Below are 12,380 nucleotides of genomic sequence, written 5' to 3'. Positions count from 1 at the left end.
TCGGGGAGGAGAGTCCTGAGCAGCTGCTGCGCTGACACACACACACACACACACACACACTATGACAATGTTTTTTTTAATTTACTGTATGACCTCATGTGTATTATTATAGTGAGGACTCATTCACAGATTTAAGAAAACTATTTATATTATCTTTAGTCATTTTTGGAGGTGTGTGTGTGTGTGTGTGTGTGTGTGTGTGTGTGTGTTATTCCGCTGGTTGTAGCACCTAACACCTATGGGTGGGACAAGTGTATCACCTCAGTGACACCTGGGTCTGTCTGATTTCAGTTGTAAACCAATGAAAAGCCCATTTTCACCCAAAGTGTATTTATGCCTCCGCACCGGCGACAACCAGAGCCAGAGGTATCGTTTTCGGGTTGACACGATATCTCAGTAACGCCTTGAAGAAGACTCTTGAATTTTTTGGCATAAACATCCACTTGGACTCAAGGATGAAGTGATTCGATTTTGGTGGTCAAAGATCGAGGGCGTGGTGACCTCGTAAAAACGTGTGAAGGTGATCTCTTGAGAACTTTTCAAGGGAATCACTCAACATTTGGCACAAACATTCACTGTGACTCAAACACAAAACACTTTTTAGCCAGTACTCAAGACTTATGACAAAATTCTGGCTTCTGGATAAACAGGGATGTAACCTGAAACTAGTCGGAGTAGCGAGGTGGTAATTCAAGTTTTTACGCGTTTTGGATTGGTCAAAACTTAGTGAGGATTTTTATTGTCCGGATGTTTGGTTTCACTCTTACTATGGAGTTATTCAAACCGCCATTTTCATAGTAAGTGGTTTACTCACAGTTCAGCTTTGTTTTTGTCTGTCTGCTCCTTCTGTCCTCTTTGTCTCCACACACTCACACACACACACACACACACACACACACACACACACACACACGGCTCCCAGGGTGAGATACCATCAGTGTTTTGGTGATTTGTAACATTTTTCAGAATTGAACTAATGGCAGTTTGTGCTCGAGCACTCAGCATGAAAGCTTTTCTATGGAGGCGCATCAGCAGCCATTAGGGTGGCCTTGGCAAAGCTGCAGACTCCCATTCATGTTGTGTCTTGCTTTGTTTTTTTTTTTATTTTGTGTGTTTGTGTCATTTTGTAACTTTGTGCCACATACGCCAGAGAAATATGAATGAAGGTACTGTGCTTGTGTGCATTAATATTCAGAGCGCAGGACTCGGAGCTGTTTGCCAGTAAAAATGTGTTTTTTACTGTTTCTACTGGAAAACAGGCTGAAATGTAGTTTGGGTTTAGTCTTTGATGAAGGTTAACTGATGCACAATACGAAATCTATTTACAGTAGAGCAGAAGAAGGAGCAGAAGGGGCATCGAGGTCCACGTGGTCCGGTTCAGATCCAAACTCAGCAGCTCTCAGCTGTTGCTCTTGACAACAGCAGGAGGAGGGGCTTGTTGCTGGCAGGGTTTTGGTGAGGTAGGAGCTGCCAAGCTGCCGAGCTCTCCCTGTGGGACGAGGCCTGAGTGCTCAGCCCTGCTACTTGGCTTTACTCATGCGAACCCCCGGGGCCTGCAGAGTCAGGCTGCATGTATGAGGACACACAGATGCACACTGGTGCATCACAGGCACGAGGCTTGACATGCTTGTGTTCACATACAGTGTTTAAAGCCGAGTGTTTGATATCTTTGTAATAGCTTCATGAAGCTGCTGTGAGTAAAAATGAAGGATTATTGTAATATTTTCTGTGTTTTCAAACTTCTTTTCAATGTAAATTCAAAGCAGCAGATGTCCTGTAATTCTTCAACATGGTGGTTCAAAAGCAACTAACAATTATTTCCATTACCGATTAATCTGCTGATTACTTTTGGGTTTCGTGATCATCTGATCAGTAGATTGAGCCTTAAAATGTCAGAAAATAGTGGAAAACAAATTGTAGTTTTTCAAATAACAGTTTCCTAAAGCCCCAAATTCACATCTTAAAATCCGACCCAGCAGAACAAATTCAAAGATGTTCAGTTTACCGACACATAAAAAATAAAAAAGCAGCAAATTCTCCAATCTGACAAGCTGCAACTAAAAGTAAAGTGACAAGATTTTTGCTTGAAAACAGTCATTATGGATTATAAAGTAATAATCAATTAATCAACTAAAAGCTTTTAGTAAAACATAGTTGAGATCACATACAGTATATTTATCTGATTAATCGAGAAATAGCATGACATCTCAGTAATTTGGTGGCTGATTTAGCAGAGGGCAAAGCAACAAGTGATTTGCTTTTAGCTTTGATCCAGGAATTTCCTGGCATGTGTCTCTGTGTTAGATGGTTTTTTCTTCGGTGCATCTATTTGAATTAAAATAAGACAGAGTATTGTCTCTTCTAATGCCTTTGTTTGAAGAAACTGAATTCAGGTCCCATGGACGTCATTTCCTGTAACTTCCTGTAAAGGAAACAGCAGCAGCTGATATGACCAAAAGCAACCAGTACACAGTAAAATAAGGCTGATATCTGTAAGGAGTGAAACTAAACTCCAAACCACAAAGATTTGTTTAACTGTTTGTTAAACTGAAGGCTTGAAAATCCACCAATTTAGCATAGGACAAGGCTCATGAGTTTGTGAGGCTTGATGTGATTAAAGTGGGAAAGTTTGCTTTTGACTATGTTTGAACATTTTCACAACTTTGTTTTGCATAACGTCACTAACTGAACTAAATCAAAGAGGGAAATTGTCTGCATACATCTCAAATTTACTTTGTGTCAGATCCAAATTGAGTTTTCTACAATTTCTTGTGCTTCTCAGTTTGGATTTGCTACAGAGACATACACACACACTCAAAAAAACAGTTTGAAAGACACTCTGTAATGTAATGCGTATGTCCGGATGAGAAGTAATGTAAACATCCTGCCTCTTAACACATTTCTTTTTAATTTCCAGATCCTGAGGTGAGCGGACGGCCTGTTGTGTTTGTCTGTGAAGAGCTCGTTGTTCAGAGGAAACTATTGACTGAGAAACAAAATGTCTGCTGCTAACATCATCCTCACACTCCTCCTCCTCTCAAACTCGGTAAGCTGATTTAAATTAGTTTTTATATTTCATTTATTCTCTTTAAATGTGTCTGTGTTGGTGTGTGTGCTCTTGTGTACTCGCAGCTAAAACAATCCACATGCAAACACACTCAGCAACAGGTGGAGCTTTGCATGAATAGATTCAACAAACAGGGATTGAGGCCAGATTCCCTGCACTTGTACAGTCGTACATGTTGTTAAAGTAACCAAGTGTCGGCATCAATAATTCATTGATCAGTGTGTGGCAGGGACGATGGATAAAGATGCATTCTCATCATTTATTCATTGCTTATTCAACATCATCCCTGTCTGTTAAATCTGTGATGAGGAAGACTCCTCTCCTCTCCTCTCCTCTCCTCTCCTCTCCTCTCCTCTCCTCTCCTCTCCTCTCCTCTGCTAGGAAGTGATCTTTTATTACTGTAGTTAAATGTGAGTCATCACCCCTGAGCTGAAGTGTTGTCTGAGAAACTGAGAGATGAAGTTTATTTGAGCAGAAGAGACGATGGTGAACAAGGGGGAGGCAGTAAATGAAGATGGAAAATAAGTTTTACAGAAGTCCACTTTTCACTGTAGGTATTGTAACGTTGCCGCCATAATTTAGAATTTACTCTCGTTGAAATGGGGCACCAGTCCACTGAGAGGACAACAATGAATTACTTCATTGATAAATTTATCAATCTCATATCGGAAGCCGTGACTTCTCGATTCAATGGATCTCCAGTCTCTACGTCAAAAGAATACAACAGGACAACAACTGGGTGTAAATAAAGGAGTTTATTAACTAAACTACTATCTACAGAGTAAATGCAAGGTGTAATAATCATAAAGAAGAAAATAATAATGAAATGAGCAGTGTGATGAGTTGGCAATGGTGGGAGAGAATATGTTATGGCTATACACTATGACTATACAGCTAATGATGCTACATCTACGAATTAGGCTTGATGATTAAATATTGCTATATTTCGACATCAACCCAGTCATGAGCAGAGTGTTAAGACCGGCCTACTGTGAGTTGCGCTGTAGGCGAGGACCCTTGGCTGGAACCCAGGAGGCTGTGGTTGCTTTGGTAACCCTGGAGATGTGGGATAGGTGGATTCTCCTGGATTACACAGCAGTTCTTTGACCGTAATAATAATAATATGGACATTCTGGATGTCATGTAGTGTGTGTTACCTCGTGTGAAGGATGCTGACAGTACGGTCACATGAAGGACATCGTCTTAAAATCTACATGTTACATTTCAAACAATCTATGGGATAGAAGTTTGGGATTAAACTATTACATAGGAACATCTCATGACTTACAGAACAGTTAGATATTTAATTTTATATTCTTCCTCAGATCTGTGTCTGTGAAGAGAGTTCTGCTGGTCACTACCCAGGATTGGAAAGTGGGTTGTAGTTTATGACTCTTATCTAGAGAGGGGCAGAGGAAGGGAGGTTGGTGTGTGTGTGCGTGTGTGTGTGTGTGTGTGTTCATGCATGGCACAGACAGGCCAGGATTCACATCTTAGTGATGATCAGTCCTTTTGTTGTTATTTGTCCTCTATAAGAAACAATCAAATATCAATAGAATCTTATTGTTACAAACTGGAGATTTTGCCTATATTCTCCAGTTGCCTGGTGTCCATTGGTTGATCCTCTGGAGCTGACCCTTTGACCTTTGGTCTGGTTCTGTGTCTCTCTGACATGCTAAAAGCATGGACTGTTTGTGAGAGAAGGGTCCTTTGTCTCTGTTTCCTATCAATTTGATAGTTTGATGGTGGGAAGAGTCACAAACTGTCAGTTTTGGATCCACAACTCTTCTTTAATGGCTTGTGACTGATGCCAGGCCAGGTATGTACGCTACAGTATGTTGACAGTCAAGAAAGAGAGAGCTGAGCAGATGGAAAAAGAATAATTAAATACTCTACAGACTCAAGTGCTAGGTGATTTATGTGTTGTGTTTGCATGTGCTGCAAAAGGTATTGGGTTTTAATGAGCCAGTGACGTAAGTTACAGGATGCACTGTGGGACAGTTTGGAAACAGGATATAAATACAAAGGAGACGCACAGTTGAGAGTTGAACAGTTGAAGAGTTAAGAAGTTAGGGAAGAAAACAGACCATGATGTCTCTATCACAGATCGATAGAAAGAGTTTTTAAGATCACATTGCCGAGCAGATCCTGAGACTGTTATAACTCTGCACTTTATTGTAAAGACAGCTCTTTAGATATAGGCTAATAAACTAAAAGGGCACAGAGAGAGCGCAGACCTCCACCAAGCCCAGTGTCAAACAACATACATCAGACTTCAGAGAATAAAATTCTAATTCCTAGTAAATGATCCAGATCTGCCCCAAGATTTAATAGGTTCGTCCCTGGTCCGTGCCCCATCCCTGCACCAAGTTCAGTTCAAATTGTTTCAGTTTTTTTCTGTAATCCTGCTGTTAAAACAACAACAACTCCCTACCTGTAAGGAACATGATAGAAAAATTCCTGGTTCTTCCCCTTTAACCAAATTAAAATTGAATGGGTTCTTCACAGGCCCATTCCCCATCCTTCCACCAAGATTATAAACTAATTGATAATTCAAATTAATAATTGTTGACGTGTGAAGAAACGCAGCTTCTCTGTTGGCCTATTTTTGTTCTGCTGTGGTATGGACACTTGAGAAGCAAAACAAAATCTGACAGTTTTGCCAGTTAATATAATTGCTATATATATATATATATAATAAAAATTAATGAATCACATTTGTGTTAGGTTCTTAAATAGATAGTTAAAATATTATATGATGCTCCCTCAGCCATGTGATCATTTAGCCATCATTATTCAGACACTTAGTCATGAACATGTACTGTGAGGCTGGTCATGCTGTGCATACACAGTTTGACCTAATTAGATATAGTGAAGTGATTTAAGGCAGACAGATATAATAAGTCACAGGAGGTTATACACAACAGAGAAATACACAGAAGCACATAAACTGTCCAAAACTCACATGGTGTGTTTGTCTTTCTAGCTGCTGCAAACACACATTACTTCAGCGACCCTGTCGTCTATGAGTTAAATTCATATGTACTTAATCTGCGTTAATGATTGATGTTGTCTGGCAGCGTTCAGTGCCAAAGAATGAAGCAGAGAGTTTAATACAGTGCTGTGAAATGTGAGGGTCAAAACGGTGGATGAGTATCTAAAATATAGACATGATCCAGGTTTAATTCACATGCCGTACTGTAGGTCAGTGTTGATATTTTTAATACTTAAATAAATGCATTCCACTTTTCTTTAGTTAGGTCTCTAAATCTCAAACACAGAAACAAACATTATCAGCAGCATAGCCCTTATAGCATATCATTTACATGAATGAACAGTGCACAGAAGTTTTTCATCTAACCATGACCCACATGTTTCTTTAGATTGCACAACATCAACGCTTTCACAGGTGTGTGGAAACACCTGATTAGATCTCTTTTCTGGACTGTGTGGCTGTGATTGATATCTCTGAGATTCTCCTCCTAAATATGTTGCACCTGTTACATGGAGTTTGGTGACCTGATGTAACTTTCAGCATAGCTCCTCCCATCTTTAACCTGAGCAGAGGTCTAATCAGCCAGAATAACTGAAAACACCTGTGTTTCACTTTCCCCAGAGCACCTGACCATGCTTTAGTTGCATCATGCGGATGAAAAAAAAAAAAAAATCAAATGTAAATTGCAATTTGCACATTCTGTCTGATTTGATGGTTGTTGGCTTTAAGTTTTCTTGAAGAAAAAAGCCGCACATTGGTGACATTGAATGATAGATCGCTTCTGGCTACAGTGGCAAACAGAAATAGACATAGATTTTTGTATGAACTGGTGTTGGTGCCAACACTGGTTGATTTCCAGAACTTACATATTGTAGATTAAAATTATCCCCTAGCGCGGTTCAAGATATAAGATACAAGTTGTTACAGCTGACACAGATGTGTTTCTGTCCATCCAATGAAGTCCAATATTCACTCTGTTTTTAGCTTAGTCTACACCAACTCCGGAGAAAAAACATTTGGCTAGTAAACATTCCACTTTCTTCACCAGCTATTCGCTAACTTTGTTCGTCTGCCGCTGGGTGTTGGACGAGTGTATTTATCAGAGCAGTTTTGAGGACAGCAGTACGCTGTGTGCTCAGACTGAACACAAACAGTTGAGTTAATGTTGAGAAGAGCAAGATAGTGAATCATACTGAAACACTCAGAGATGATAGATTGTTGATATAAAAATGATCGTGAGTGCAGCTTTAAAGCCGAAAACTGATGCTAGTTCTTATTCCTAATGTATCATGGATGTAAAAAGCAGACAAATATTTTTACTTCCAAACCCGTTATTATAAATAAACTGGTGTCTAATGAATATTTTAATATTGAATAAAAGCTACATTCAAACAATAGTGGTCTGAAGACTCATTTTTTCTTTTTACTGCATTGAATTCACCGTACCGCTGCAGTAATGGTGCTGTTGCTGAGAGTGTAGCACATAAATCATCCAGCAGATCTGTGGATACAGAGAGTGCGTCGACACTCGTTCCAGACGATGCCCCAGAACTACTTTGTCTCTATTACTCTAGTAAATCTTCAGTGCGTGAATCCCAAGCAGGGGGCTATTGACGTCAACGTGTAAATGCTCAACTGCTCCCCTGCTACACCTCATAAAGCTGTGACGTGACGTCTCCCGGACTGACGCCAACACAGACGCAAGATAGTCTTCTTAGCGAACACCCTCTTCCATCACAGCCCCTCCCCCTCCTGATTCCCAGCATCTGCCGAGCATTGTGGAGCTGTCAGAGGGGGCTGCGAACAGGGCGTCCCTGGACGTGACCTCCCTGTCTGAAGTCAACGCTCTGGGATTCCTGGCTGTCGTTGTGATCTCTGGCCTCGACTGTAGCTACTGGAGAGCACAAGTATAAACAGTCCTCTCTGTGTATCTGTCTGTGGTTCTTAACTGATGGGAGTAAAGCCTGGCATGGTCACAGCGTGAAAAGTGCACGTCTGACAGGCTTTCCTGCAAGAATAATGCCCCTCCTCTGGGTCAGTTAGCATGGGGAGAGTGCCAGCAGCTCTGAAATGGTTTGTTTAATTGGTCGAGTGTTTAAACAGATCCAAGAGCTCTGACCTCTCCCACACTGTGGTGTGAACCGCACGGTGAAGCTAATGAAGCAGCTTCTTCCATTTTATCTTTGGGTCCTTCCTCTCTGGTCTGATGTAATCTTCAGTCACTTGACTCCCTCTTCCTCTCTCTCTTTACGTTGTGTGTGTTTCTGTGTGTGTGTACGTGTGTGTGTGTGTGTGTGTGTGTTTGTGTGTGTGTGTGTGTGTGCGCTCCAGGTTTCGAGCCAACAGGTCCCCTCTAACTGTGTGATCAAGAGGGAGCAGGAGAAATGCATGGAAATGATGGCTTCAGATGATCCTGGGAATGATCCAGAGTTTGGTACGTCTGTGTTTGTTTAGCCTTTAATCCCTTCCCCACGTGCTAACCACTATTTTGTTGGTGTTTTAACAGTTTTCAACATGTGCAAATTAAAAAAAGAAAAAAAAAAGAATAAACTCAGAGATTAATAACCAGAACATCTGCAGGGCCTCCAAACTAATGAGCAGGAGGTAATTCTACAAATTGTAGTTGACTCCAACCTGCTTATCTGCAACCAGAGATCATTAGAAAGACTTCACAGTTTGCCCATGTGTGCATCTCTGCTTGATCTGTAGCACAAAAAAAATAAAAAATGACAGAAATTCTACGTTTCGCTCTGTGCTTCTGTTTGCAGACACGCCAGAGGCTTTAATAGGGAGCATCTCATGATGATGATGATGCCGAAAATGAAAGTTGAGCCTTGAGATAGTGAGTGACGGGCATCTGTCTGGCTGATTAGATGATGGATGAGGCTAAGAAATGCTTTGTGCCTATTCTCCATCTTGACCCTGTTGATTTAGTATCAACAAAAGCATCAGCTACGACTACTACATATCTCCCCCTGATGATTTCTACTCATGTTAACATAGTGGAAAGCGCCTTACTTACCGACATCAAACCTAAGACCCTGTTTTTTAAAGGTCCATATAGTCTAAAGGTAGATGTCCATGTATTGTTTGATTATAAAGCAGGTCTAAGTTCTATATTAATACTGTGAAAGAATCAAAGTCACGACGAAGCAGTCACTGTCCTCAGCTACGCCCCAAGCCCCACCCACCTGGACCCTCAGAAAGCAGTCAGCCAACCATAAGCAAGACTCAGAGCCTCCTCTCTTCTGATTGGCTCACCGACCTGTTGTTACTAGAGCTCCAGAGAGAAGCCTGAGAGAGGAGATGTAAAACTACACTGAGGTGGTTTTTGGTTTCTTAAAACAACAAATATATCTTCTTATGGATCAACACAGGAAAAGAGGAGAATGTGGAGCTTTAAAGTCAGTTTTTGATTACATCATGTCAAAACCTAATATAAGGCTGGACTGTGTGGTGTTTACATTCAGCCTAGTATCAGCTGGTTTCAGCTCTTAATCTGTTTGCTTCTCTCCTCCTCTCTGTGTTCACATATATTGTGTTTTAATACAGCTAAATTCCCCGTAAAGCTGATCTCATTTACAAATTTTTCTGTTAGTCTTGTCAGACAACAGAAAAAGTAACCAGCAGCCATTTCTAAGCTGCTGATCTGCTGCTAACATCCTGATTTTTCTTCTTCAGACAAAATCACCCAACACATCAGTTAAAGACAAAGACTATGCTGTGATTTCACCTGTATTTACTGTAAAATGATTTTTTTTTCCAGATGGTTGAAAGGAGTCCATTACTAATGAATGATACTGATGTAGTGTTACTTGAATTATAAATGCTTCCCAATAAGTATGTTACTGTCTTTAAAACAATCTGTATCTGCAAAGGCTTTCAGGTGACAAGCCCCTTTCTTGTACATCTCTCGTCCTCCAACTATATCTGCTGATTACACTATGAAAATACATCAGCTGTCTGGAGAGTACATTATATTGTGAGAGTGTGTAGCTTGGACTGATTGTATCAGTACAGTAGTTTGTGGGGTAGTATACCTGCACAGCTAATCATCACCATCGTTTTGAGGATGAAATTTACGCTGTAAGTGGAATATTGTGTGTAAAGCAGAGCTGGTTAAGTGAGTCACATTCTAAAGTTTAAATCAGACCTGTTCTCTTTCAGCAGCACTGATGCAAACCCACATGGCTGTAATACTTTCTTAAATATCTTTCATGAAGCCAGTGAATTTAGCAACAAAAAGTATAGTACAACAACCAGTCAAACATAAAAATGTATGTCATTCCTGGCTTAAACTGATGCTTTTACAAACCTGAGATTAAAATAAACACCAGTACATTCTGTTTTAGCAACACGTAGGATTAAAAAGTTCAAAATAGCTGCTGGCATGAGAACTTCCATTTCAGGTTTCATATGAGCATTTCAAGGATCTGTGATTTTGATGTGGTGATAAATGAGTTGCAGGTGGTCCTTTTTTTTTTTTTTTTCTTCCCTAAATTTGAACATATGGCTTGTTAGAGTGAAACAATGAGTTTGTCTACCTGTTGTGTCCTCAGGTTGTCCGTGGTTTTGGGACAACCTGACGTGTTGGCAGCCGGCCAGGATGGGCGAGGTTGTCGAGGTCAACTGTCCCGAGCTCTTCTCCCAGTTCATGAGTGAAGAAGACTTCGGTCAGTTTCTAAACATTTCTGAGTCACAGTTACCATCAGCAGTTATTCCAGTTGATGTCATTGGACTTCTGAGTTTGTTATTGTGGTGTTTAACGTCAAAGATTCATGTCTAATGGAAGAATCAAAAAAGTAAAAAGTTAAAACTTGTGTTTTTTAGGTTAAGGTTGGATATAAGGGTCTAGGGAATGTGATATCTCCATGAGAGTCCTCACGATTATGTGTGTGGGTGTTTGTTTTATGTGAGGAATGCATTTACACGGCTTCCTATTGACAATAAATGCTGATTACAGAGTAAATTTTCAACCAAACAACCTGAACATATGCATGAAAATGGAGGTAAAATACCAATATCCTGTTTATGTTTGATAATATAGTCTTAACCGTTCAGCATAAGCTTGTCATATACGTCTCTTGACTCCAGTTATCTCTGAAATAATTAATGTCAGGTCTGCTTCTCTTCCTGATTGCACTCTTGAGATAAGTCTGCATGTTTGTCTGCGTTTGCTATAATCAAATGAAGTGCCGTGTCTCCACAGAGCTGGGGAAGGTGAGTCGTAACTGCACCGAGTTCGGCTGGTCGGAGGCCTTCCCTCACTACATCGACGCCTGCCTGTACGAGGAGGGAAACAGCAGCCACCCGGTCAGTGCGCCGCTACTCAGGAAACCTTTCTCAAGTCTGATTGTTAATTCTAAAATACAGAAAGATAATTCAGCTGTGTGAATGAACACGAGTCACAGCTGTTGTTGTGCTTGTGTGTCACATGCAGGATATGTATTATGTGTCGGTGAAGGCTCTGTACACTGTGGGCTACAGCACCTCTCTGGTCTCTCTCACCACAGCCATGGTCATCCTGTGCAGGTTCAGGTGAGACATTTGATGCAAGAACAGAAAAATTGAAAAAATAAACTCAAGTGTAGTGCTTTGGTAAATATACTTTGTTACTGTCCACCCCTGCTAATAGGACCACTACTACAAGGCCTACTGTTATTTCTACTACCTCTGCTAATAGGACTGCTGCGCTACTGCTGCTGCTGGCTCTACTTAGGGTTGCAAAGGTGCGGAAAATTTCCATGGGAAGTTAAGCGTGGGAATTTTGGAAATATGCCATATTGGAAACTTTCCATGGGAATAATGGGAATGATTGGGAATTAATGGGAATTTAGGGGAACTAACTGGGAATATATTATATATGTTTATTCCACAGGCTCAAATGTGTGCCTTCAATAGTCTTTGTGCTTCAGGCTCAAAAGTGTGGTCCAGTCTTCTAGAAATCTTCTGTACATGTGATGGAGGCGTGCACAGTGCCAGTAGTGGGTGTGGTCTCGTTAGCCATGCAGTAAGCAGTGTGCTTTGTGCATGTGATTGAGGAATGGCATGGCTATTCAAGTGTATTTGAATGGCATCTGTTTATTTTAGTCAAGATTATGCTAAAATATACTTTCCTCAACTATATTTAAGTTCCCTATGAAGAGCCAACCTTCAATTTTGAAAATTCCCAGTTTATTCCCGTTTATTCCCATACTTTCCCATAAATTCTCATAAATTCCTATGGAAAGTTTCCATTTTTGAAAATTCCCGGAATTTTGCAACCCTAGCTCTACTAGTACTAGAAGTATTAGTATCATTACGACTTCTACTCCCGCA

At 40.6% G+C, this 12,380-nt stretch overlaps 1 protein-coding gene across 2 annotated transcripts in view; it reads left to right on the top strand.

The window, feature by feature from the left end:
* The window catches only part of adcyap1r1b (adenylate cyclase activating polypeptide 1b (pituitary) receptor type I), a 28,090-nt gene that overhangs the window by 7,413 nt on the left and 8,297 nt on the right, over window positions 1–12,380 (top strand). For both annotated transcript variants that reach the window (XM_087180013.1, XM_023428956.2), the window contains exons 2-6: window positions 2,918–3,046; window positions 8,394–8,496; window positions 10,622–10,735; window positions 11,272–11,375; window positions 11,503–11,600. In XM_087180013.1, the coding sequence (XP_087036139.1) occupies window positions 2,999–3,046; window positions 8,394–8,496; window positions 10,622–10,735; window positions 11,272–11,375; window positions 11,503–11,600 (467 nt within the window). In that variant the 5' untranslated portion in view covers window positions 2,918–2,998. The remainder of the gene's footprint in view (window positions 1–2,917; window positions 3,047–8,393; window positions 8,497–10,621; window positions 10,736–11,271; window positions 11,376–11,502; window positions 11,601–12,380) is intronic.

The sequence above is a fragment of the Seriola lalandi genome, unplaced genomic scaffold (genome assembly GCF_002814215.2).
Source record: "Seriola lalandi dorsalis isolate HSWRI2012SDOR001 ecotype SW California unplaced genomic scaffold, Sedor1 jcf7180002054885, whole genome shotgun sequence".
NCBI lineage: Eukaryota > Metazoa > Chordata > Actinopteri > Carangiformes > Carangidae > Seriola > Seriola lalandi.
The sequence above is the reverse complement of the archived record's forward strand: the minus strand, read 5'-3'. Positions and strand labels throughout refer to the sequence as shown.